The sequence below is a fragment of the Maylandia zebra genome, linkage group LG15, assembly GCF_041146795.1.
Source record: "Maylandia zebra isolate NMK-2024a linkage group LG15, Mzebra_GT3a, whole genome shotgun sequence".
Taxonomy (NCBI): domain Eukaryota; kingdom Metazoa; phylum Chordata; class Actinopteri; order Cichliformes; family Cichlidae; genus Maylandia; species Maylandia zebra.
Window position 1 is genome coordinate 2,381,976 of NC_135181.1, and position 27,910 is coordinate 2,409,885.

General features: G+C 41.9%; 2 protein-coding genes across 12 annotated transcripts in view; one reads left to right on the plus strand and one right to left on the minus strand.

Moving 5' to 3' along the window:
• Positions 1 to 27,910, plus strand: part of cep128 (centrosomal protein 128) — an 83,940-nt gene that overhangs the window by 6,312 nt on the left and 49,718 nt on the right. For 3 of the 7 annotated variants that reach the window (XM_076873655.1, XM_076873658.1, XM_076873657.1), the window contains exon 1: positions 27,098 to 27,811. In XM_076873655.1, the coding sequence (XP_076729770.1) occupies positions 27,638 to 27,811 (174 nt within the window). In that variant the 5' untranslated portion in view covers positions 27,098 to 27,637. Of the gene's footprint in view, positions 1 to 5,868; positions 5,945 to 6,046; positions 6,209 to 18,251; positions 19,041 to 27,093; positions 27,812 to 27,910 lie in introns of those variants that run through there. The other 4 variants (XM_076873659.1, XM_076873661.1, XM_024805212.2 and 1 more) reach the window with 4 other exon arrangements.
• tshr (thyroid stimulating hormone receptor) lies at positions 45 to 27,129 on the minus strand. Of its 5 annotated transcripts, XM_076873662.1 has the most exons (11): positions 26,999 to 27,129; positions 26,181 to 26,628; positions 19,097 to 19,168; positions 18,227 to 18,301; positions 13,757 to 13,831; positions 12,359 to 12,433; positions 11,586 to 11,663; positions 10,933 to 11,001; positions 6,558 to 6,635; positions 2,725 to 2,913; positions 45 to 2,365 (listed from the first exon to the last, which is right to left on the minus strand). In XM_076873662.1, exons 2-11 carry the CDS (start codon positions 26,348 to 26,350, stop codon positions 910 to 912), a joined length of 2,337 nt encoding a protein of 778 aa, XP_076729777.1. In that variant the 5' UTR covers positions 26,351 to 26,628; positions 26,999 to 27,129; the 3' UTR covers positions 45 to 909. The 5 variants fall into 5 exon arrangements, with proteins under 5 accessions (XP_076729777.1, XP_004542299.1, XP_076729779.1 ...); XM_004542242.4 differs by lacking the exon at positions 26,999 to 27,129 and having other exon boundaries at positions 26,181 to 26,664; XM_076873664.1 differs by lacking the exons at positions 26,181 to 26,628; positions 26,999 to 27,129 and adding an exon at positions 19,484 to 19,733.

Consider the following 27,910-nt stretch of genomic DNA (forward strand, 5'->3'; position numbering starts at 1 on the left):
GTATGCATTAGTGATTAACACACCACTGTGTGATTTGCAGAAACTGCCAATATTCCAAATAGGTCTTGTTTTTGGATCGCATGGTTCAATGTGAGATGTTAGTTTTTTGGAGTGGGTTTCTGAACGAGTTAGCGACCGAACATTTGATAAAGTTAAAGTAAATCACACATGGAGCAAAAGTAAACAGATATTTTATAAATCTAATTAAGTGATACATCAGTTTGTTGTTGGCATATGCAAATAAATGCACTTTTTGTAAAAAAAACTTTCCAACATCACAGTAAATTACTGTAATCACCAAATGTAGTTAGACAAGAAATGCAAAAAAATAGCAATAGGCTATGTGTTCTGTTCTAAATCATATATTTATAGTATATACAGAGGTATTAATACAATGGATTTGAAAATACGTTTTTTTACATCCTGGGTTTAGTTTCCACTGAACGGCACTGAGCCAGCAGGCTGTCCTTGAACACGATAATCACATATAAACAGAGTTCCTCAGAAAAAGCTTCGTGTCACTGGAAGCTGAAGTACGTCAGATAATGAGTAATATTTGCCTGTCTCAGTGCCAGACTGTGCCACACATTTGGTATCAGCCTCAAAGTATAATTAAGATACTGAAAACATATAAATGAGTGTTAATCCTGCCATTTTTCCCTTAAAATGATCTCTATTCTGCAAAGGACTATAAGTGAGATGAAGTCAGGCTCGTATTTCCGTGACACTTGATATTCTCCAACAACTGGAACCATAAAATCATCACAGGCGAAATTGTGAAAACAGCTGAACTCCGTCTGAAAGCTGAAGCAGATACAGGATGCTGGAGCTGTCTGTTAAATATCCCAACACTTCAAGGTCTCTCCTCTCTCACCTGAGCCTGTCTTATGTTACTGCCTTGAGCCGGCCTCATGTGTCCAACCTCTGGCTCTCTTCGGGATTCTTCTGTTGGCTGATTGCTTGGTGGGAGGTATGTCCTGCGGACCTTTTCAGGTGGATAGGCACTTCTTCCTGGCCTATGCTCCCTCCTTTGCGACTTTTATCCTTGTCTCTCCTTATCTGAGATGTCCCGCTGCTGCCCTTTGACGAGACCGTCTGGCCTCTGAACAGCTGTGCTCGCTGCTGACACAGGCCCACCTTACTGAGAAGGATGAATATGTCTCCCCTGAAGGCTTTAGTGAAGATGGCATAGAGGAACGGGTTGGCACAGGAATTGAGCGGGTAGAAGAGCACCAATAAAATCTTGGAGTTGGACACGGTGATGAGCGGCCGGTCCAGCACGGCTGATATGGCGTAGAAAGAAATTGGTGCCATGCACAAGAAGTCAGTGAAGATGAGGACAGCCATGCGCTTGGCAATGTTGGTATCCTTGGATCCGGAGTGGTAGTGAGGGTTATGCACCGTGCAGTAGATCTTGAAGTAACAAGCACAGATGATGAAAAATGCTAAGATGTTGAGGACGAGCACTGACATGATGTAGATCTGAGCCGCTGCGGACTCGGTGTCCATGGGGAGGCAGATGCTGACCTTCTGGTAACTGCTCACGCCGACCAGTGGGAGCAAGGCCAGGAGGATGCAGAAGACCCAGCCGCCTAGCATGACAGCCGCTGCGTGGTGCAGGTGCAGCTTGCGATCCAGCCGCATGGCAAAGGTGATGGCGTACCACCTCTCCAGAGTGATCGCCGTCAAGGTGTAGACGGACAGCTCGCTGGCGAAGACTGTGAAAAACCCAGCAAGTCCACAGCCGGGGCCCGTCTGCCAGTCTATGGCGTGGTTGAAGTATTCGGCCCGCGTATGGAGGTCTACAGAGGCGATGAGCAGCAGGTAAATCCCCATGCACAGATCTGCAAAGGCCAGGTGACACATGAGGAACCGGGAGACTGAGAGCTTGTAGTGGCTGGTGAGGAGCACCAGGAGCACCACCACATTTCCCAGAACAGCCAGCAAGCTCACAAACCACACAGACACCCGCAGGAAGCCAAAACCCATTATGTCCTCACAAGGATTGAACTCATCGGGCGCCGGTGCGCACGCCACCTCCTCTCCCTCCTCGCACACCACATAGTCGTAACGACTGTCAAACTCCTGACTGTTGTCCTCCTGGGGGTTCTTTAGGGTCTCTCCGAAACCCACATCCTCATCTGGGTGGCCTCCAAAGTAGGCGTGGTAGTGCAGGCTGCCGTGGACGTCACCGCTCTTCCAATCTTGCTGGGCCTCTCTGTGATCCCCGTCTTTTAGCTCCCGGTCCGGGAGTGTTTCCACAACACTGTCCTCCTGGAGGGACGGCATGCGCAGGGGCCCCACGGAGCGCTTTTGATGCTGGTCATACAAAGCAGTAAGGTTGCAGATGATGTACTCCAAAAAGCTGAAAAACACATGCAGACAAACGCACAGAACATTGAGCCCATAAAATAATGATGCAGTCATCTTTATATCCACTTGAAGGAAAAGGGAATCCTGTTTTGAGAGCCATTACTAGTCTGGCTCGACCTCGTTCCTACAATAACAGCAGTGAGTGACACTAATTATGGAAGCACTGTAATGAATTATAGGTAAACACGTCAGGAGAGTTGATTCAATCCCTGCCAACATCTACATCATGCAAGTGCAGCTGCTGCCGCTCACTGTGGCGGATCATCCAAATACACGAAATTCAAGGACTACATTTTTCATGCTGCTTTCTACACTCCACCAGCTACAAAAAAGAAGAACTGACAAACGCACCCTCGCTTCTTTTTAAGGTTTTTGAAGCCGCAGCAGTGGCTCGGGTATGTCAGGTTGGCGACGGTGAGGTGCTTAAAGGTCTTGATGGGTGGCAGTTTCTTGAGGGCCCAGGCATCACGTGCCTTCAGCTCCCGGACAGAGTCCATCCCTGTGGTTGGCAGGGAGGTGATCCCTGTTTGGGACACGTCTCTGAAAGACAGGTGGGGAATAAAAGACCTCAATTTTGGCCAAAAGAAAATGGTTATTTCCACCTGCAGTAATTTATATTTGTTGGCACGTTATCTTCTCGGACCTCCTCAGCTTTCCACATGCACAAGATGGAGAAATAAGCAGCAAGACAAAAGATTTGACACTGATTACAACAGACATGACATGAAAAGGAGGAACTAAGGTGTAGGTGGGTTGCAAAGAGGCTTACAGAGGAGATTTAACACTTGGGTGTATCGAAGGGATCGCCATAGATCTAGATTTTTGACCTTATTAGTGGCAGACTGGTCATGATGGGAGAGTGTGCGGGATGCAAGTCAGTCACACAGCACAGACGATTCAGAAACAGTTGGGGAGAAGGCCAAACAAATGCTCTTGCCCAATGGTGGGCTCTGTTTTCAAAGGTACCTTCGATATCTCAAATATTTGCTATATTTCCACTCTGCTGCTGCTTTTCTTTGCTGGAATTTACATTAGGTCCACAGTCTGTGGAAAATATGGGATTTAAACATTGTTTTCCCCCACAAAAATCCCACACATCTGTGGGGCTATGAGGTTACTCAAGAGGTGATGCAGCCGCGTCTTGGATAACACTTTGAAAATGGAATTACCAAATAAGACATTATGAGCTCAGAGGCTGCAAATGAGGCTACGTCCGTGATACAGCTGATAACATGCAGGTAAAAAACTCTGTATCCCATAACATAAGCATGCTAAAATAATACCAAGCACAATACTTTAATCTCACAAAGTGAAAGAACAACACTCGGCGACTTTCAAGTCCAGACTTTGGAACAGACATACTTTGAGCAACCCAGAAAAAAAGCTAGACATGATGAGACCAGCGAGCTCACGGATGGATTAAACAACACCCTGCATCTGTTTCCTGGAGTGAACTCCTTAGCCCATCATCTTTAAGTAATTACACGCGGTATTTCTCGCACTCAGCTGTCATGCCAAAGCCAGCTCAACCTCCTCGGGACGAAGACGTCCAGGGAATTGACAATTTCACCAACATCCTGCGTGATCCTGTTATCAGGACATTCCAACCTACAGTGCCGCACACGCCCCCCCCTCCCTCCACGGGCCAAGTAGAGTCCAAGCTCCGCTTTGCTGTAGTTTCCTAACCCTACATTGCTACAAGTCATCAATTCATTTAATTAAATCAGATGTTTTCTAAGAGTTCATTTGTTCTTTTTTTAGTCCCGTTTGCTCTCCGCTCCTCTCTGTCCTCTGGTCTCTCTCGTGGGGCTCGTTGTGAAACGCCGTTTTAAGAAAAGGAAACAATAACAAAAGAGGAGCGCAGACCCTGAGAGTGTTGGTCCGATTTTGTCATTTCCAGATGTTTCGCTCATGACCTCATGGAGGTGACCTAACTCAGGACATGTTCCTCAGTGGAATAGAGGAAGAATACCTGCACACAAAACCAGTTTACCTTAGCAGACACTTAGCAGCTAGAGCCGAGCCACAACAGCAACCGGATAGCTGTGGTTAAAGGTGTTTGCATCAAATGTCCTTATATATGAGGTCACAGCAAAAAAGAAAACGGTATCGGAGAAACGTCGGAAGTCTCTCCATCACATGCTCGCACACAATGCGTGTCAGGTTTCCTGGTGAAAGGCGCAGCTGTGGAGGAAGGATTTTTCCTCTGTCCTGTTTCACAGACGTCTCATCTAGTCCACACACTGTGAACGAGCACATTGCTGAACTCTAACTGGACTTACCGTCAGTAACTTCCTAAACAGGGCTAGTGCTAAACAGTGTTGGTCAAGTTACTTGAAAAAAGTAATCAGTAACTAATTACTGATTACTTCCCCAAAAAAGTAATCCCGTTACTTTACTGATTAGTTATTTTCAAAAGTAATTAATTACTTAGTTACTTAGTTACTTTTTAAAAACATGATTTACAACCTGAAGAGGTGATAAAGCGATAGATCTTTCAGCCCAATTCTACTTTTTCTACATAATCCATCATACAAAATGTAATCAAATGGAAAAGTCTCTTTTTTTTAACTTGTTTTATTAGTTTTAATCTTTTAACTTTATGCATCAAGCAAAAATGTAATTATCTGCAACATTCTCTGACTTGAATAAATTAGTTTAACATTTAAACCTATTTTCTGCACATTCCAGCACATAAAATAATTTTTTGTGTGTGTTTACACTCAGTCTTTCAAATAGATGCAAGTAAAACACAGCAGAAAATAAATAAAGTCAAAGACTCAGCGGTCCTGTTGCTCTATTTTCACCTGTAAAGCAGGAGTGGGGCAGGCGGAGGTTTACCCTGGTGCAGGTGTGCTGCGGTCAGTGGAAGAATCCGCGAGTTTCTCTGTGAGTTTCCCATCACGTCGTAGCGCACTCGGTGCTTGTTTAGAGGTTTTTTTTGCTGTAAAAAGAAGTTTTCTTCCCACGCACAGCGGACACTAATGTTTTTGTCACTTTTTATGGAATCAAACTCAAAGTAAGGTCAGTACTTCCACGCTTTAAACGCTGCACGCTCATACTCTCTCTGCACTCGATATATGATCCATTGTTGATCTGCACACAGCTGTTGTCACGAACGTCGCACTCGCTTACGTCACTGTCGTGAGACATTCTCGCAAAAAATATCACGGTTTTAGTAACGCAGTAACGCAGCGTTCCTACGGGAAAGTAACGGTAATCTAATTACCGTTTTTGCAATAGTAATCCCTTACTTTACTCGTTACTTGAAAAAAAGTAATCAGATTACATCTCTGGTGCTAAATATCCCTCAAAACGGTTTGCTGTGGGTGTGTTTTCTAATCTTTGTTCTGTTCTGTCTTTTCATGTTTTAAAACCTACAGCCATATAAAACCGAAAGTGCAGAGATTAATAACAAGTATGATTCAGTGCAGAGAGGTCTGTTAACATTATCGCCAGTTCTAAAAGTTTCAGGTTGTGTCCTTATTTACCCAGAAACAGAAGAAAAGTGTGAAAACCTACGTAGACGCTACGATTCAGGAGCTGGTAGAATCACCTTTAAAAATGAAAGGTAACCATTTTCTGTATGACTTTGTGAGTCTTTCACATTGCTGTAGAGGAATTTTGGCCCCATCTACTTGACAACACTGATTTAGTTCATTGTGATTTGCAGGTATTTGTTTATGCACAGCTCTCTGAAGTCCCCAGTATGCCTGCAGCGTGGTCGCTTTGATTCCATTTATGCTCATCGTTATGGTGCAGGTGGCAGATAAAACCTCTACATCAGCGCTAACACAGGAACAGACAAGAAGTCAAAACATGCTCAATCATTCAGGTAAGGAAATCCCAAAAAGATTTCAGACTGAAAAAGTCACTTGGATGAGTGATGAAACTCTACGTCCAGATGAACAGAATCAACTCTGGGAGTTTATAAACACCTCATTTCCACTTTAGCAACAACTGCAGGGGTGGGAGTGATGTAAGGCTTAAAGGTAGAGGTGAGGCTGCTTTAAAAACAGGGCTGCTGGAGACCAGAAATAAATGGCTGACGTCATGTCCATCTTTTATATACAGTCTATGTTATCAATATGCAATAAAATATTATGCAATAATAAAAAATATATATATAAGTGTGTAGAAGTACAAGGAGTTGATGAGAGTGGCTCAAATTTTCAGGTACTCACAGGAGAATGGGGCCGCTGATGGTTCCCGCAAAACATCTGTCATCCATCTCGGTTAAATACTTATTCCTGTGAAGGTCGCTGGACAGGAAAGCACAAAATTACGTTTTTTCGAGAGAAAGAAAACCTGCACGTTGAAGTCAGACTGACAAAGGTGAGGTGCGGGGTCATATTTCTCTTGTCTTTAGGGTCAAAACATCACAGAAAACGTCTCACTTGCATTGTTGATTCAAATTCGAAAGTATACGGTTTGACGGTACCTACTTCTCACCCTTGTGCACATCTCCCTGAATCCCTTAAATCTAATAAGGATAATAGACATGTGAGGGATGTGTTTGTCTTGGTCAGGCTGTGCTGGGATCAGTTCTCCCCTCAGCGCAGATCAGGCGCCAACACAAACACCCGTGTGGTAAGACTCACTAGTTACCGACCAATGGCTTAATTGGGCTGTTATAAGGACGTGGACTTGAGTGTAGGTGTTGTAAAAGAGGAGAGGGGTCTTAGATTAATATCATTAATATCTCATATCCTGACTATGCAGGATTCTGGACCAGAGGTGAAAAGCAGAAAACATGTTGCGACAAGGAGGGAAAAGGCGATATTGTTACCTTTTCTCTGCTCGGTGATTTATGAGGTTATTGAATGCAGGAGCATGAAATAGATTTCTACAAGCCTGAGGACTCGTGTCACCGAGTATTTGGGAGAAGGCCACTCTTAATGCAGACTTCCTGAAAGACATATTTGGAAACATATTTCCCCGTGAGAGCTCCTCCTTGCTAATCAAGAGCTGGACTTTTTGAGTGCATATGAGAAGGCCCAACTATGATCCTTCTGTAGCGCAAGTTTGGGTAAGGAAATAGACATCCCAGATGTCAGAAAGTGTTAAACCCAGGCAAAATGCTGCATAATCTAATTTGTGGGAAAATAGAGGGCCAATAAACTGTTTCAGGGCCCCAGTGACAGATAGTTACCCAGATACGCTAAAAAAGACTTTTAAATCATTGTTTTGATTATTCAGTGTGATAGCGTCTGAAAGTGATGGGAAAAGGTTTTTTTTGCTTTGTTGGTCAGAGTTAAGAAGGTTTCTTTAGCTTCTCAATATTTTAGTAATAATTTAAGTAATCACTGTTGTTTCTTTGCCTAACAGCTGTTCATCCAACCCAGTGGGTTGGATGGCTGGTGGCGTTCCAGTGTTTCCAGTGCCTGTTAACTCTGTGTAAACACAGAGGTCTAACACAGAGTTAGGGGTGTTTGGTTATCTATCAGCATTAATGAATTCCTAGACCTTTTAACCCTTTAACCATCACATCTAAGGTCCAAACCCACACCCCTTTGTTTCGTTGTTTTTCTTTCTTTGGGCTTCAGTAAAGTGCTGACAGGTGGAACAGATGATGATGATGATGTCATATGCGCCACCAGCTACAGGTTGAGACATCCGTCACCTTGTATTCTTCAGATACATCTTAAGGCCTTTTTCCCCTCTTGTGAACATGTGTGCAAAGTCCTCACCAACATCCCACCCAAAAACCATCTACCTTCAAAGAAAACCAAATGCAGCACAATGAAATCCAGAAACCAAAACCCTCGAGCAAGAACAGAGAACTAAGAGAAAACAACAGCATGCATTGTGGTGCTCCATGCTGTGAGGACATCCCCACTCCGAATAAGGCCACCTAAATCAGGAGCCCAGACACCCCAGAGGACCAAAACATACAGGGAACACCAAGCTGCAGTGGACACCAGGGTGTCGAGCCCGAAACATGCAGGAAGGCCCACTGAGACCCAGCAGGGCCCAGACAGCCAGGAAGAGGAGCCCACAGCACCACAGGAGCCAAGGCACAGCGAACAGACCCAAAGCCCCGGAAGGACACCAGCCAGGACAACCAGGGTCCAGGGAAGAACCCCACTCTCTCTAAAAGTTTTTCTTGTTAAATTGTTCTTCTCATTTAATGAGGGGTTCACTTAGAAAGCAGATGATGGCTAACCTTAAGAAAAGTGCACATTCAACAAAACATCTTTTTTTCAGGATATTATCTCAGATGGACATGTTCATGTAAGCGTTTCAGTCATCGTCTCTGTTTCCTGTGAGACACTAACATTCAGTCATGCTGTGCGTGCAGGATTGAGTGATTTCCTGCTGTCGTTTCAATGTCTCACCATGACACATGGCACTGTGGTGTGAACATTATTACTGTAGCAGCACAGATATTAATAAATACAACTCCAGTTTACTATATCAGTGCACATAAAAGGCCCTGACTAAGAGTGAGGAGGATGACAATCTGTGAAGAGTGACAGGAAAGCAGAGGGAGAGAGGAAGACATGCGGCACATGGTCGCCTGCTCATCCCAGCGAGATAAACCAGCACCCAGGATAGACTTTTTCAAAGAGTTTAAACTGATCACTTTGTGTGGTGAAAACCACATAAAGCCACCTGATGAAAACAAAAACTAGCAGGAGAAACTAATGTGAGAGCTGCTTCAGCTAAACACTTCTTGGAAGGAGTTAAAAAACAACAACAACTTTGCTCTATTCCTCTTTAGCCGTAAAACCCTCTCTGTACACTGATAATCAGGTGGTTCTTAACACACTCAAAATCTAGTTTCACTTTAATTTTGTAATGCTGTCTTCCTCGGGTCCTCTAAGCGACAACCATTTGTTTCCCCCTTCACTTTTGGACTCGACATTCTCAGTGTGGTGTGACAAGGGTATAAAACAGTTCAAACATTTATATGTGGATGGTGTTTTCAATAGTTTTCCCAAGTTGTCTTCTCATTATAATCTCCCTATTACCCATTTGTTTCGCTATTTTCAAATTCAAAATTTTGTTGCCAAGTGTTTCCCAAATTTCCCCTCTTTACCTCCAGAACAGCAGTGGGAAACTACGTTATATTTGTTCCTCATCACAGAGGAACCATTTTGAAACCCTATGATGCTATTCTGTCTTTTAGTAACCACTCTAATGTTAAGCTTTAGCGTACATGGGAAGGAGAACTAGGAATTCGAATACATGAGGAGTCTTGGGAACAGGCTATAGCGAGGGTACGATCTTCCACCTCCTGCGCTCGTCTTGGACTTATTCAATTTAAGATCATACACAGTGTGCATTTCTCTAAGTCTAGACTTTCTGAATTGTATCCAGAAGTGGAAAATAAATGTGATAAATGCCACGGTTCTCCTTGTCACCTTAGCCACATGCTTTTTCTGTGTCCTGAGCTACAAGGTTTCTGGACCGGGTATTTTGCTATTATGTCAACTGTTCTTGGGGCAACTCTTCATCCTTGTCCTCTGATTGCTGTATTTGGGATTCCTGTTCGCTCGCTTACACTTGATTCCACACAAAAGGACATTATTGCCTTCACATCCCTACTAGCGAGACGTCTAATATTGTTGCATTGGAAGTCTGTTAAGTATCCTACTATTTCCCGGCGGCTTAAAGATGTCATGTTTTTTTTAAAACTTGAAAAATTTTTGTCTTTGTTTTAGAATGCGTTGTTTTTTTTCATATATATATATATATATATATATATATATATAAGTTTATTTACTTAGGAAAATGAAGAAAGGTTGATTGTATTTCGGTAACTGCAAGTACTGTTGTTTTCTTTTTTCAATAAAAATATTTTCAAAAAAACAAAAAACAAAACAGCAGTGTGGAGGCACCTGGAAATCAGCCTGACAGGTTCAGATGAGTTGTGTCTGATAAGGAGATACTGCTGCTGGTGGAGCTTGTTGCTAAGCAATGAAATTAAAGGTATCATTCGCAAAAGTCCCTTCAGTACAAGCAGAAGAGATGGAAATATCGAGATGAGACAAAGGCTGTATTTTCTTTTATTTTGAAATGTGCATTTCACATGGAAAGGTTAAAAAAGAAATACTGCACTAAGAGAGACGCCGCGCTGAGGAGCATCTGTCTCACAGTACCAACCCTGACTTTTTGAGCAGTTACTATCACACACATGCAGCGAGTGTATCCTCCTCAAAAGTAGTAAAAACTAGAATACGTAGGGGCAAAAACTACACTCTCCCCAAACAGGTGCCAGTGAAGCTCAAGCCAGCAGCCGGTTATCTTGAATTTGGCCTAAAGGCTGGAAACAGAAGGGAACAAATGAAACAGTACCAGTGTTGTTGTTTCTCTTCAGCTTTTATAAAGTTTAAATGGGACAGTTTAAATTTAAAACCTGGCAGACAAGCTGTTTCCTTCTTACTCTTTCCGTTCTTTACTGCGTTGGCTATAGCTTCATATTTACCTTACCATTCACCATTAAAGTCTGGAAGGCATGGGGGGAAAAAAAGCACATTTCCCAAAATTCCCAGCTCTATAACCAGTCATACCAGTTTTACTTCAGCGTGGTGTTCAGTCGCCAGAAATACTTACACTTGATCTAACTTTGTCCCGTTGAAGGCATGATGTCGTATGGATCTGAAGCCGTTTCCATACAGCATCCTGGAACAAAGCAATAAATAGTAACATCGAGAAAAAAGGAGAAGGCACTCATCAGGACTTGTCTCCTTCGGTTTAATAACCAAGCTGGTGAATGAAAATACTTTCCACATGTTGATCCTTCATCCGCTCCTCTGCACCAGTGACAGATGAGTGCGGCCTACTTGTTTCACTTTTTATGGTGAGACTTGTCTGTCCGTGCAATTTAGCGGTTCTTAAACCCAACATTTACCTCACTTCCCTCATTCCCAAATCCAACCGCATGCATGTGATTGCCCGTCAGTGGTGGGTGAGAGTGATTGTCCCGTTGTGCTTGTTTTTGCTATCTTTGTCAGCTCGAGTGAGGTCGGGGTGAGGACATGTTTTTAAAGTGAGGTCATTTTGCACGGCCCCCATTTCCTCTGGTGGCTATTTTAAGGTTTTTGCTTGGGTGAAAACAATGTTACAGTTTTTCTTCTATAAGCTACATGCAAGCGTAACATATTAATATGGATTTGCATCAGGTGTGCGATTGAGCTTTTTTAATACAAAGCATATATGTGCATCTGCGTGTGGTCCCCCCTGTGAGTGCGGTTCATATAGCTCACACTGTCAGCACTTCGCTGGTGATGCCACAGAACGCGTTGGCTGGGATCTCGGTGATGTAGGGCTGATCAACAATTTCCCTGCAAAGGAAGACGGAGAACGGGCAGGAAATGAAGTGGTGTTGTAAATAAATGCCTTTCACTGGAAAGAGGCATGGGGAGAAATGTGGTGTTGATGATTGTTTCGCAAGTGTTACAGCTGGGTAGGAAAATTAGATTTAGGAAATAAAGGAGCTGACTGAGTGGGTGAGGACAAAGAGAGATGAGACTGTGGATGGAGCTCATTTTAAACAACACCAGGGAGGCAGATAAGATACGAGCGCACACACACACACACACACACACACACACACACACACACACACACACACACACACACACACACACACACACACAGGACTTGGCAAATTTTGTATGTCAGTAACTTACAAAAAAAAATAAAATCCAAAGAAAAGTGGTAGAATTTCACAAAATCGTGGCCACGCTTCCCATTATTCCCGCTGGGTTGTGTTCCAAATGACTTGCCCAGCCTTGTTTTGTGAAGTACAAAGGAGCATTATCAGTCTTTTCATTCTGTCTGCTTTGACACACAAACAATAACCACGAACCATGAGATGCTAACTTTTCAGAATAAAAACACTACATTATTCTGTCAACAATGTAGCAAAGAGAGGAGATGATAATGGCCAAGTATCCTTCTAAGTCTTATTGATTTACCATATTATAGTAATCAGTTGTGTTGATGTTCAAAGTAGGAGTTTTAAGAAGCAACTTACAGGATGAAGTTCATGTCGTTAGAATGGATGTTGCTCAAATCAGGGAAGAAAGTGAGGCCAGTATTGAAAATCCCCCTGAATGGCACAGAGAAGGTTACATTCATCAGTAATTGATCACCTTTAAAGGGGACCTACTATGCTCGTTATCCACTTCCTGGGCTCTAATAGTGTTTTTGCATCCTTGATACTAGATTTTTGTGCTTTGGTGAAACCATTTATTTTACTCTCTGTCTGAAACGGCTCATTTTAGCTCCCTGTCTTTAAGCTAACTGCCCCTCGCTACCCACAGACTGAAACTACAGACAGTATAAAACACTGATGTAGCTTCTGGGTCAGAAAAACGATGCCAATGTGGAAATGCCTTAAAGTTACAGTGTGTAAAATCTCATCACTAGATGTCCACTGTTTACCTCGACTGTCAATATGTCTGTTTGCTCAGGAGGAGGCTGTAAAACTTGTGAAAGGATACGAAACGATGAGTGACTCACTTCGATGACAGGATGTTGAGGATATTGGGAACCTTTCCACTGTTAGCTGCTGTTGGCCGGCATCAGTCACCTTATCTTTGAAGTGGATCTAACCTTGTTATTCTGACACTTACTGGATACATTTTTTTAACATTGATAAAAAGTTACGTCTGTTTCGTAAATTTCAGTCATTCAAAATATAAGATTATCTGAGGTATGAAGCCACACGCTTATTGGTGCATGAGTTGTCAATCACAAGTAATTAGCCAATGAGCGTGCAGTTTCACAGTCAGACGTTCCCGCTTTCTGCAATGAAAATGCTGATGGTGGAAACACGTGACTTCAGAAACCAATTGGTGGAGTCACAGTAGCTGTGTCCATCTTTTATACTATCCGTGATTTTAATACAAACAGGGCTGTGTGCCTGAGATGATCATATTTTAGATATCCACTCTCACTGATGTCAGAAAACAACCCTGTGAGACAGTGTTTAGAGCACCCTGACCTCGCAGGGATTACTGTGACAGGTGCAAACCTCATTATTTGAACATTTGGGCCATGTGAGCTTTCACTAGTCTGCTATGTATGACAGAAAATAAAGAAAACCATTATACGTCCACTTTAAAAGTGCAATGCATGCTACTCTCATTATTGACTCTCTGCTGAATTCATTATAAATGCATCATAAAGTGAGAGGAAAGAAAAGACAGACTGTATCATTTAATATAAACAGTCCTTAAAATATAAGCTTTTAATAGCCAAGTAGAGGCAATGGGCTTTTTAACAGAAGCTAACCATGAGTAAAGACATCATGTCAAACTGCTAAACGTTGGCCTCCTGAAAGGAAAAATGTCTTGACTGATCCCCCCCCTCATGTTTTGACTTCACTCTAATGTTGACGTTTTTAAAGACCTGTTCTAAAAGTACTTACAGGTACTTGAGCTCTGGGAGATGTTTAAAGGCTTCTGGGTCAATGTAGGTCAGACTTTTCGCGTTCCGAATCTCACTGAAAGAGCAAACACGGAGAGGTGTCAGCTGCTGCCAATGTGCTCACCTTTGAATCCAAACGAATGCAGAGCATAGGTAGAAAACGAAGGTGTGTCGACGCCATGATGATTCAGAAACACACGCGCTTTACAATCTTCAGACCTGCCGAGGGAACAGAGCAAGGTGGATGCAGTGAGCAAGAGAAGGGAAACTTGGTGCAGACAGCCAGGATCGGAAGTAAAGTCCAATTAGTGTTTCATTAGTGTGTTTACTCTGGTGCGCCCTGTGCTGCACTGAACTCTTCTCACTGCTGTCTGAGGCCATGAGCTGATCTGGAACGTGTATCCTGGCCTTTCTTCACACGCCTGGCAAACCTCATTTAAAGTTCCCGGGTAGATGAGGTTCATCTTCCCAGTGCTGTTGTGTAGAAACTCGGGGCTTACAGCAAAATATCGGAGGCAGTTAAATAAGCAAATACAACTTTTCCATAGTCTGTTAAGTTGGCTACTAAACTGATGAGTGGCAGCATTTCAGTGGGGCGAGGAAACCAGGTAAGCTGAAGAGTCGGAGTCTTTCTTATTATCCTTTGAACTCCAAAATCGGGGTCGGGATTTGATTTCTTTTTACTTGGATTACTGGTCGATCAAGTTTGTGTTTCTGTGGGTGGTCCTCTTTTCTTTGTCTTTGGCGGGTGATGTCAACCGTGCAATTTGCGCTGTTGCATCGAGCCTAAGTAAAAACTAGAACTGGGTTTACATAGCCAAGGTAAACGGCACAATCATGACAGAGAGGAAACAGCTCTGCCCTGTACATAAAAATAAAGGACACACGGAGAAAATGACATTTTAAGCCAAGAGAAGAGAAAGAGGTGTTATTCTGGTCACTGACAAACACATTGATTTTTTTTTTTTTTTGGCCACTTGGGGGCACCAGCACAAACTATAAATACTACATTTACAAATTATCACCGTAATTTCTCAGTTAACCTGCAATACACTGACAAAATGTTTTTTTTATTCACTTGTATTCTGTTCTTTGGTTCCCAGAATTTCCCCCGCTGCTCTTCCCCCTGGCTTTTCTTAACCCCAGACTGAAGGATGCATACTGCACTCTAGCCCACCCTTTAAACTGTGCTCAGTCATGGCATGCAGTTCATACACTGGTCGAACAAGCCAGACTTCGGGGATCAAAAATACTCAATCATGGTACAGACCTGATTATACCATCTGTGTTTCTCTATGTCTTATGCTGTACAGCCACACCTCCTTTCTTTATATTTTGCTAGGAAAATGGGAAATAGGTGTAGTGATTTATTTACATGTGCAAATGTAAATATAAAAACAGTATATAAGGCAAAATCAAAATGATCCCTCACTGCTTAAATAATATTGAGGCTCAGACTTTGTCCACGACTGATAGTCTTCCATTGTGTGTTGTTATATTTAGGTATGCTTTGGCTGCTTTGGCAGAGTGTTTGGGATAACTGTCATGGAGTATCAAACCCCGATGACACCTGTGAGGATCCACACAGGCTGAAATGCAGCCCTGAACCATGACAGAGCCTCCACCGTGTTCACAGATGGTTGCAGACAGTCAGTGCTGTTCCTCTCCTGACTTGACAATTTCAAGTCAGGAGAGGAATTCTTTGATTTTCAGTCTAGTTCTTGTGTAATTTGGCATAGCGCCTCATTTTCTCCATGTTTCCCCTCCTTCAGAATGGCTTCTTGACAGCCACCCTTCCACTGAGATTATTTCTAATGAGGCTTTGGCGAACAGTAGATTCGCTGACAGCTGAAGGGCCAGATGTATCTCTCAGGTCCTGGGTCAGGTCTTTGCTGTTTTCTTAAGGACATGACTTTCAGATGCTGTTCATCAGCTGTAAAAGCGTTTTGGGCCTGCCACTTTCTTTGTACTCCATTTGCCCCAGTTCCTTACATTCTTAAAGATACACTATGCCAGGATGTGCCATGTTTTCATTGGATATTCCCTTGTTGGTGGGAACATACTATTTTATGCCCATCAGACATTTTTCATAGATTCAGCTAAAGAAACGAGAACAAATGAAACATTTTTCCCGCAGGCTGCTAGTAACAAAGATACAATTTAAAATCACTTCCTTGCTGAGTGTCTGTGAAGGTTCTCAGTCATCCAGGTCATCGTAGTCTAAGGAGCTTGGAAAGGAAGCCGTCTGGACTTCTTTAAATTGCTTGAAGACGTTTCACCTCTCATCCAAGAAGCTTCTTCAGTTATGGGGTCAAATAGTGGAGAGTCCCAGATTTAAGCCCTGTAGTAGTACCCCACCCCCCAAGAGGGACAAAGGACCCCCTAATGATCCCCTACCTAATCACATGAGCCAAGGTGTGAAAAAGGGTGTAGGTCACACTCAGCCAGGGTTTCGGGTGAGCTCATTGTGAAACCCTGGCCCCACCCTATCAGGGCCCAGGATGTGAGTGGGCGTTAAGGTGTCTGGGAAGGATCTCAAAAATGGATTATAGATGGCAGACAGTTGGTGTCGTAAGCCCCGCCTCTGTTCAAAGATGGTCGCTCACAGTGGACATAAATGGCTTCTTTCACTCCTCTTTCAAACCATCTGTCCTCTCTGTCCAAAATGTGAACATTGGCATCCTCGAAAGAGTGTCCTTTATCCTTAAGATGCAGATGGACAGTCGAGTCTTGTCCTGTGGAGGTGGCTCTTCTGTGTTGTGCCATGCGCTTATGAAGTGGCTGTTTGGTTTCTCCAATGTGGAGCTTCTTCAATGAGAGGTGAAACGTCTTCAAGCAACTGAAAGAAGTCCAGACGCTTTTCTTTCCAAGCTCCGTAGACTTCCTTGCTAAGTCTGTTATGTGTAGACACAGCACAGGTTTATCCCTTAAGTTAGGTGCCTATGCTTGAATTATTTCATAGGTACAAGGACTGGACTGAAAATTATTTAAAAAGCAGCCAATGTCCAAAGAAAGGCACTGAAAGAAAGCTTGAAGAACTATTGCTCAAGACACTATTAAAAATTACAACAAAGTCCTGCTCCTTGGAACCAAAACATAAAGGAATGAAGGATGGCTCGGGACTTTTGCACAGTTCTGTAGCTGTACATGAGGCACACGATGAGCCAGAGCAGTGAGCTAAAGAATTCCAGTTCAGTGAGTTCAGACCATAGTTCAAATAAAAATACTGATTAGCACAGCTTTAGCCTTTATGTGGTAAAGACCTGTGTTTTCTTTGTGCCAAACAAGAGTTTACACTTTCATAAAAAAGTCATATCCAGACTGAAGCAGCGTGAAAGTTTACATATGAGCCGTATAGTTCGAGTGTAGCATTGAGAGATTTCAACATTTTTACCTCCCTAAAAAACCAAGTATTCATCGCACTGGTAGTTTCATGTTATGGTGGCACAAGGGAAACTTTATCCAACCCCCTCTGAATTCTTAGCTCCAATGGCAAGTCCTTGATCCACAGCTGCTGTCGGCCTCAAGCAGCCAACAGGAAGCAGAGCATTAATTTGTGTCTGACCCTGAAGGAAACCTGAGAGAGATGCTATTATCTTATGGATGGCACTACACCACACCAATCAGCGGCAAATAGGCCCCAGAGATCCAAAATACACCCCCAGAACACACATACAACCCTCAGCTAGCAGCTTGAATTATTACTTCTGTCTGTGTTTTGATATCTGGATTTCAACAGCTAATAAGGAAAGAACTCGGATAGAAAAGACATCCAAATCATGTCGAATTAACTTTTCTAGCTGTTAATCATAATTTCCGTCTCAAACGACTGCACACGCCCGCGTTTTTTAAGAGTGGAAACAAATTGGCATGTGCACAAGCTCCTGTGTTACAGGATGCTATACCTTGGAACAAATCATTCACATGAGCAGGAAGTCTTGCAGTAATATATGAAGTGCTGGGAGGTGTTCTGCTGGAAAGTGTGTGGTCCACGCAAGACACTCAGCCATAAATCTCTATCCCATAATTGAGAATAGAGTGCACCTTGCTAGACTTTTTCCCCTGAGCTGCTTCAACGAGAGCTGGAGCATGAAGAAAAAGAGCAGAGAAGCCAAACACTGGCTGCTGTTTAGCCTCTCTGCTCTAACATCTTATTAGAGCGAACTCAGTAGTAGCTCACCAAATACATCCAAGATAATGAGTTATTTCATTGAATTGAATTGTTTATCTAATCTGCATTTAGTATTCCCACAACAGGGTTATTTCTTTAGCCTCATGAACTGGCAAAAGCGCTCTGATTACAAGTGGCGAGCAGTGTGAAAGGGAGAAATAAGCTCCTGTCTTTCCCTGCTTTCATTTGCTGCTGGCAAGGTTCAAAATTAAGCAGTTTTTTCTCCCGAGAGAGAGCAAATGGAACAGCTTGATCAATAAAGATCAATAAAGAGTGTGCCCTTTTCCTTTAGTTACTCACATGTGGGTAATTTTCCTCAGGCTGTAAAACGAGTGCTTCTCCAGCCTCTGCAGCGTCATGTCCACAGATATATATCTACGAGAAATAAACAAAGCTATCGGACAAATTGTCTGTGTAATATAAACATAAACGACTTCTTTGTAGCACATGACTTTAAAGAATGAAGGTACTGTGGTCGTGTTAGGAGGGGGGAAACATAAGACATGTTTTCACAAATGAGTTTGTGGCTCCAAAAATCATCCTAAAGCCTGAAAGTCTTTCCTGAATTTATAAGTCCACCTTGTGTAAAGCCTCCAAAGTCGTGGGTAATTTTACAGGCATGCACCTCGCATATACATTACTTAGTCATCAGTCACTCGGCTGCATGCTCTGAAAATAATCACTTACTTTTTTACAGTTATTATGAGTTACTTGATAAAACACACCTCTGTGTATCTGAAAATATAATTGACATTTTATTGATTTTCTGTCCTGAAGTCTGCCTGTTCAGAGTCAGTCGAAATGCTGGCCGTGTGCACTTTTGTGTGGTTCAAGCTTATAGAAAACCTCTCCTCCACACATCCGTCTCTCTTTATGCATGACTTGGACGCAGATGTGGAACTCAGCAGCTGAGGATCAAGGCTCAAGTGTATATTTTACCTCAGCACAAAAACTCCACCTCTACACCCAAAAATCTCTGCTGGAATACCTAGGCCATGTCCAAGCCCTGCTGTGGTGGAAGGAGAAACATTCCTATTGCAGGAACGCATTAGCTCTTCCAGCTCTGATTAGAAGCCAGCGGTGACACTAAACAGAGAGCATATCGTCTGCTTGGGTGAGAGACAAAAGGGAAAGGGGTGGCTGGGTGTGAGGGGAATAACCTGCACTCACATTCTTGAGATGTTGACCACGTTGGCAAAGGCATCCGCTGGCACAGATGATAGACGGGTCTCAAAAAGCCACCTGGTTAACAACAAACAAACAAAAAACCCCATAATGATGAATATTTAATTTGTCACAAAAAAGTTTAATTCCAATTTTACTTGTAATTTCTTTTGTAATTGTATGATTAGATTACATTTAATGACATTACAGTAAGTAGCCAGAGCCAGAACGTCACTTTGCTAAGCTAAGTTAGCTCAAATTAGCTTAGCATAAAGATTAGAGATGTAAGGAAAAAGCCTGGTTTAGTGGTTATTTTTACACTTCAGTTGTTTTGCAGACTAAACAAATGATAGAAGATATAATGGACAAGTGATTTAAAGGTGGTTTTGTTACCTGTGATAAAAGTCAGAGAAGTCTTTCTCTATTTTTTCCAGTATTGACACTTAGCTAACTATACACAAAAGAGATGCTCATCTGCTATCCCTTTCTATTCCCTCCATCCCATCTTCTGTCAGCAGCAAAGTCAGGAGTGCATTTCCCAAAATAGCAGTTTATTTACATATTCACATTTCAGTTGAAAGAAAGAAGGAAACAAACAGTACAGGCAATGAGGGAAAGAAAGCAATATCACAAAGTCCAAATACTAGCGGGTCTCCGGAAAAAAAGAGAAAAAGATGAAAGCTTTCTCTGAAGATAATGGGGAAACAGATCCCCCCTGAAGGAACAGAAAGGAAAACAAGGACATGAATGTAAGCTGGCAACCAAATCAAACAATGTCTGGGTGTGTTTATGATGTTTCAGAAAGTGTAGTGTGCGAGACATTAGAGTTCAGGAGATTTAATGGGTAAGTTGTCATGAAGGAGAAGAAAACAGGTGGAAAGTTCTTAGGAAATAAAAGACCAAGACTGAGAACTAAAAAAAGCTGGTAAGGTATGTGATTCACGTGGAAGAATAGCTAATGGTTAAACAATTTTTATGTTATGGGGAAAATAATGGAATCTGGACCATTTTAAATATATATATTTTTTTAATTTTGTAAAAGAGAGAATCTTTTAAATGAAATTTAAAACACTAAAAGAAAATATTTCAAAATAAGAAATAATTTCAGAATGGGATTATGGGAATTTTGTTCTCTCTCTTTTTTTTTTGATTCATAAACTTTAGCCTTTAGGCTTTAGCCAGAAGATGATTAGCCTATTAAAGAAGTATCTTTAAACATTCATGGCGAAACATCTTGCATGGTTCTACTTAAACGTCAGTGCATGGATGCCTACCTACAACAATTTACCCAGACTGAACTCAAATCCATCACATACACAATCAGACAAAGCAGGTCCCACTGAGACTAGAACTCAGATTGCTAGATTCAAAGTCCAGAGTGCTAACCATTACACCATGGAACCATCAATTCGTTACAAGAAAGCTATGTGCTGGTATGGATGTTGGTTGCACATATCTTTTTGAGACTCTTCAGAGGGGACGTGTCATCCTGTCACGATGTACCTCATCAAGCAGGCTAGATTTATTGAGAAAGTATACAAAAAATATTTTGAGGAACCAGTTGGTGACTACCTAGCGACCAGTTGAGACCACCTGGCAAGACAAACTCTTTGCAACCTTCAGCAATCAGTAAACGCCAAAACATTTAAACGGCAAAGTGATTGTCAGGGGGTCGCCCACTGCTCGCTAGCCTTATGTGACTGGGGCTTAAACAAAACTACGAAATGGGCGGTGGCTATGTCCAGGAACATCGAACAACAATATATATAAAAAAATGTAAAAAAAAAAACACGCACATTAATAGATAGGGTGTTGTCATTTTTTGCGAAACAAGAAATGTGTTGACATGTGCTAGTAAATGAAATGTGTTATTAAAAAGTGCAGTTTAGCCTTTTTGACATTAATCAACTAATTCGCTACTTCATAGGAAATAAATGAGTGATAATAATCATTAAATCTTTACACCAGGGCATCATCTAAAATGTTCAACCTTTTCTTTAAGGACACACGACCTTGCAAATAAAAAGTGTTATTTCTTTCCTTGCTGGAGACTTTATTGCGGTGGACTTAGGAATCATAACATAATAATAGAGGAAAGGGATTAAGATGGTATCCACATGTGTTGCTGTCATGTTATATTCCAGGCTCATGGGATGCACATTTAGAGTTTGTTCCACCACATCCTGATTGAACTAGCAACAGTGTACGCAAGCATTTGGGGAAAAGAACATGACTCAGCCAAAGCCAGCATCTTCACGCACCTTTGGTTCATCAGGGGAACAAAAGACTAATTCAGAGGCTGAGATTTGGCCGATGAGTCCGCATCACGCTCGCACGTGGAGCGGGGTTGTCAGTCTGCAAACACGGGCGCACGGCACTCTGCACGCGCTCTGACAAACTCAAACAAACACAGCGACACAGAGCAGACCCTGACACCAAACACCCCGCTCAGAACCACGCAGTTTCACCGCCACACTCCAACCAGAATGCATTTTCCCTCAGGAGTACAGGGAGAAGACCGGTGAGGCCATCTTGAAGGGCTTAAGGAGAGAATTACTACCCCAATTTGTCATTTTGGATAGAAAACCTAAAAAACAAACAGGCTGGGAATTGACTTTGAAGTGGGGAGAGGCCACATAATTCACAGTGGTGTCAGCGCCCGATTGACAACATAGCTGTGTTTACTATGAGCTCTCTTTAATTTTGTGCGTTGGCTGGTAGAGAGGCTCTGTTACATATTGTGCTACAAACCTTTCTCCAGATGGAATCGTTTAAAAAAATAAAAGTTCCATAAAAACGCAAGAGTGTCCACTGCACACTTGCTTTCTGACATTTACTTGTTCAGTCGTGTCTTGCAATAGACACGTATAGAAGCGCTGTTAAAAAAGTGATTTGTTTTCTCATAAACACGTGCAGAAATTAATGCACCACTAACAATTTCCACTGCATGACCCATTGGTAGAAATGAATGGCTAGTAAATTGTCAGTGTTTCCATTAATCGCATCTCATCACGTTCAACATCCTGCTTTTTCTCCTCTTGCATTAATCAGGGTGCTCATCTGTTACCATTCAGCAAACGGCATTAGGATTTCACTGTGAGGGGCTGTTTTATTAGACGTTGACTTGTCACATGTTTAAACTCTGATCAAAAAAAAAAAAATCTGAGGTTTCTGAAGAACTGGAACTGCTGCGTTTCCATTGAAGTGTTTTTCCCTCTTAATTATTCGCAAATGGAACTCTTGGGGTGTTTGCAAAATGTGCTGTAAAAGGTAAATATTGTATTTGAATGCAACGTCCAGACGCAGGCGGGTGTCACGCTAGGCAGGCTTCTCAGCACGCCTGTGCTTTTCCTTTCCACCTCTCAGAGTCCCGGTGGCACACGGAGTAACCTCCACACACAAAGCACTCTAAACTCCAAGTATCCACATGTGCACTCTCGCACACACACACACACTCAGACGGCTGCTTTGCAGTCCCATTTCGTTTTGTGGGAACTTTTACACGTTGTCCCGCACAAAACTATCTTTAAAATCTTTAACCAAACTCTTGTGCTAATGGCTAAATTAGCACAGAAAGCTTCAAGGCTTTTACCCACAATGGGACATTTTATAAAAGGTCATAGCTCACAGCTTCACAAATGTCTCAAAGGAAAGCTTGAGAAGAGTAAGTAACACACTCGATTGCTTTCTGGCAGAGATGAACAGATTGTATGGCTAAATTAATACCCCAGCGACTTCAGCTTAACTCTGTCCAGTAAAATAAAGGTCTGCAAACCAGCAGTTCAAAGGTTCATCAATTATAACGTAAGACTGTAAAATATTAATAATATGAATAATGATATGGTTTAGTTGTATAAACCGTACAAAAGCTCTATTTTGGCCTCTGCTTTTAAGCTACATTTCCTGGCATTAAGCTCTTTTATGCTTCAAAAAGCATATACGAATATTTAATTCTTAACTTTCAATTTCCCAGTTCAAAATCATGTAATGTGAGTGCTTTGAACTGAGTTTTGACCCTAAAATGAATACAAATTTTTAATAAGTACCATCCCTTATTATAACATTGTTATAATGGCAACATATGTAGTAAATGGTATTGGTCTAACTCCTGAATTTCTATCACGACAGTTTCTAAGGAGAACCAAATGGTGAAAGACATCTCTGGCAGCAGCCACGAGGTGAAAGGCCAAAATAAACGCAGAGCTGGACCTAGTTGGAGTCGCAAAAAGTGGACAGTATTGGCCTGACGAGGGCATTGGGGGGGATTTGTTCCTCTGTGTTTGTCTAGGCTATAGGAAAATCTAACTTTATCACACCTCATCTGCTGGAACATCCCGCTCAATACCCGGTGTATTTTGGGCTTATTTGGCAGATATTTTTATCAGGAGCGCTGGCAGTGCTAGGCTGGGCAAACTGAACAAGAATGTGAAGAACATTGAGGACATCGATTCACGTGGACATATGAATTGAAGCAGTGACGGGGAGGTAATTTTATGTGATGGGTGCTGATGAAGGCAATGCAAAGTATTTGGAATTTTGAGATGGAGGGACGCTCTAGTAACTGGAAGTGAGGAATGGGGATTATCACGGCACAGCGCAGAGCCTTCTCCTGGGCTTTAGTGAACACTACATCAGGGATAGTTGGAAGAGGAACAGTTTAAAATATCAAATCAATAACCAAATTATAAGGTGTAAATATCACCGTTTATATCATAGCTTACTAGAAAATGTGGATTTTTCAAGTCCATCATGAAATGATAAGAACTCTGAGAAGGTGTGTTTAACCAGGCTGCTTTACCCTAAATGCTAACATTTCCATACTAACAATGGCAATAGATGCTAGAATTAGCATGAAACTGAAGGAGATAAGAATTATATTTATATAGCGAGTACTGGGGTGAAAAAAGAAGAAAAAGATTTGTGTATGATGATAGTGGACACATTCGAATAATTTGCTTGCCCAAACACGTGTGGTAGACAAAGAGAGTACATCAGTGTTGTTGAATTTTAGCCGACTGACCTGTGAGACCAAAACTTCAAAAATGACAATCATAGTAAGCATTCAAAGTAATAACCTACAGCACAGTAAAGTATATTAAGTCATTATTAAGTATTAGGTATAGTAACTGTTGAAGTACAGCGCAAGTCCTTCTACAAACGAGGTAGTTTTTTTTAAAGTTTTTAATTAAACTAATGTTTTCTTTCAGTTTTTACCAGGTCGGAGTTGCTACCTGGATAGAATCACTTGTCAAATCTTATTAAAACTGCTAAAAAGTTATTCTGACTTTACCCCAAAATAAGGTGATAAAAAGCTGTTGCCACTTTGCTGTTGCAGAATTATCTCAAAGATTCTTTGAGCACCATGTTTCTCCGTTGATGTTTCTGGCATATTATTATATTTAAAAAAAAAATGCCCACTTGGTTATGTTCCAGGTCATTACTAAAGTGCTGTACATCGTGTACAATTAAACGTTACTGTTTGCTGATTTCAGTGGAAATACCCTTTCTGATGTTTCCAGTGTTTCCACATCTGCGATGGAGTCCATCTGAGGGGCATGTGTTTCCATCAGTCAAGGCCACAGCAAACGGGTCGCTCTCTATTGCATAATTTTCACCCTCTACTTAAGCAGTTTGGGAAATGTAAAAGCCCTGCTACATTTTTCAGAGGTGATCCTTACGAATTACATCATTGGCTCCCAGGACAGATTTTGTTGGGGTCTCAGATAACAAGATGACTATTGTACTTTTAGTTTATTTATTTATTTATATTTTAACTTTTTACAGTCAGCACATGATTGCAACAAACTATAAAGCTTTTAGTGTAACTTTGCTTTGCTTCATTTCCCTCCTAAACTAGGACTTTCCCAGACAAAGCAAGATATTTAAAGATGTCACATTGGTCTCTGAGAAAATATTAGGAGTAAACTCCACTTTTATTTCCCATTTCACAGACAAGACAAGCTTTAGAAAAAGCAGTGCGCAGAAAATTGATAATGAAAATGATGATTAGTTGCAGCCTGAGCTGGCAGTGATGCTAGAGGAAACACTGTCTTTGCAAAATGAAAACAAGTGAGTGAATGTTGGCTTTTAGCAGTATTCTTGTCATTGATGATACCATCATCAGTGGCGGTTTAGCACTGTAAATTAATACAAGATACACACAGAAGCACATTTTAGAGGTCAAAGCAGAAAGTGAAAAAAATTATGTGAGGAAATATGAGCCTGTTATTGATTGTTAAAACATTTCTTATCACCAAAGAGCATCTCTGGTGTCTGCAGTACATTTGTGCCATGCAGTGGTCTCACATACAGGACCCTAACCTGAAAGCTGTCAGTACCTTGGTAGCTCAAACCCTCCTCAGACGTTGGTGTCAAGATTATTTCTTTCTTCTTCCTATCTCGAAAAGTCCTACAGCTGATTTACCAGAGCAAAATAAAATAAACTATGGACAAAGGCACACCCGATGTGGTATACATATAGCCTAGTCAGCAAACAGAGATCCAGCCATAAAGGTGATTTCCAAATATTCCAGTGCAGATGTGATTATTTTAAGACAGAGTGTAAAAAACAAATATTACATTAAAACTGATTAGCATGAACTTTTAATATAAAACCAAGAGAGGTTTTCACTCGTGTTTTGAAATGTTCTGTTTATATTATTTGTATAGTTTCAGGTTATAAAGGTGGCTTAACTGAGTCGTTTTAAATAAAACCTACTAAACTGGGGTCATATTATTTCACAATTAATCTTGTAATTGTTAAATGCATCTCCATGAAAAATGAAAATATCAGTGTTCTTTTTCATATGTTTTAAGGCTTTACAATAACAAATAGTCAAATACAAGTGACACAGACAACTGCAGATCACAGTAATGCTATAACAGACAAAAACGATACCTTGAAAATGAAAGAATAACTACTTAACAACATAGACAGTCTCAGGATCCCCTGGGTGCACTTTGGAATATTCATGCTATTATAATGATTTTTCCTCGGGGTTAGGAACACTTTACATTCACAGTGCTTGGAAGAAAAAAAAACAAAAACAGCAGGATTACTTTCACAGACGCGTTTTGAACGCCTACTTACAGCGTCTCCGTGCTCGCTGGGAACCTGGGGAGAATATCAATGTCAAAGCAGGAGATAGTGAGAGTCTTCCACTCGGAGCACTCGCAGACGGCAGGGCAGGAGTCAGCCTCAGATGCAGTGCTAATAGGGAGGGTGACGAGCGTAAACAATGCGCACGTTATCACCTGCATGCTGAAGTGCTGCTGCACACTGGCAAGTGTTGGGTTTCGATGGTAGTCCCCCTGAAGTCCACAGCCACAAAGAAATCTACCAGTTTGAGTCAAGCTGTCCCTAATAGCCTGTGCTGTTTGCTGTTTTTCATGAATAATCCTTAGAGTGACCAAGTGGAGCTGCACTGCACTGTTGTGCACAGTTTGCTTTACCGGGCCACAGGAGTTTTCTGTGAAGCTGGGGATGCTGTAGGACGGGCAGCTGCGGCTCTGGTGGGTTTGGAGGTTCTCTTCAGCTGCTGGAGGGGAGGGTGAAATTATTGAGACAGTCTGGTGTTGTGCAGAATGTAGTCCACCCCCTTCTTGACTAGGATTTGCAGGAATTTTAAAAGTTTTGCTAATAGATAAACTACATTTTTACACAACTTTTTTGTTCGTTGTAATTATGTTATAAGCACATAATAATAATAATAATAATAATAATAATGCTATTTATTATTATTATTATTACTATTATTATTTTAATACAACTTAAAGTATAATGTATACGTTTTTAACACAATTCTTTTTTTAATACCACCTTGTGGTTTTCAGTATGCACATGGACAAAATTTTCTTTTTTCCCCTTTTCTATCCTCGAGGGCGGCAGTACTGGCGCAAAAAACACACCTTTGGACAATGTAGTTCTCAAATAATCAATTCCCACACTGCTCCATGATGGGCAGCCTGCACTTCCCAGCGTTCCTCAGAGTTGCTCTGGTCCGTTTGTTTTGCTGCTCAGACGCGGCTAGTTCAACTTGCCACAGCGCGGAGAAGCTGAGGGTTGTTCTTCTGATGGCTGTCTTCCGCATAGCGTGAATTCAACCTCTTCTCTTTAATTAGCATCTAACGGTCGCTTGTATTCTATGTGATTCTGCTTTGTAGTTTTTGTTTTGTAGTCTTATCGCAAGGTTAAATTCATTGGCTAACGTTTAGTTAGCTAGCTGGCTAACGTTTACAGGAGTTTCCACTTGTTGCTAGCCAGGAGGAGCATCGCCCACAACAATGCCAGGATACCCTTGGTTCTCGTGGTTTCCTTGACAGATATCTGTTTCCTTATGTGTGGTCAAAACAATGGTGACACGGCTCCCATGTGTTGTGACAGAGTTATCAATTGTAAAAAAGAAAAGAAAAAAGTTCATAGGCATCCCATTTTCGTTCTTAATCTGATTAACGGTGCACTTAACAGCGTTTTCCGCTGATGAAAGTAGTGCTGCGCCATACTTTGCGAAGTCAGCCGTTTACGGTGTCCGCTCCTCGTCTCAAAGTATGGATATATCCAGCGACTCTGACTCATACGACAGGACCCCGGACCACCGGTCACGGCGGCGCGAAGCCCACCGCAGACCTGGCCGGGACAGGGCGAGAGGCAACGGGAGAGAAATCGACGGGCGAACCGTAGACATCTCCGAGAAAATCAGCACTCTTGCAAACACCTTACAGGTACTTTGCGCAGGTTTGCGTCAAAAGACATGCTATGTGGATCTGTTCAGGGTCCACCTGCAAGCATTCACCTGTGTTTGTCCCCAACCATACGACCAA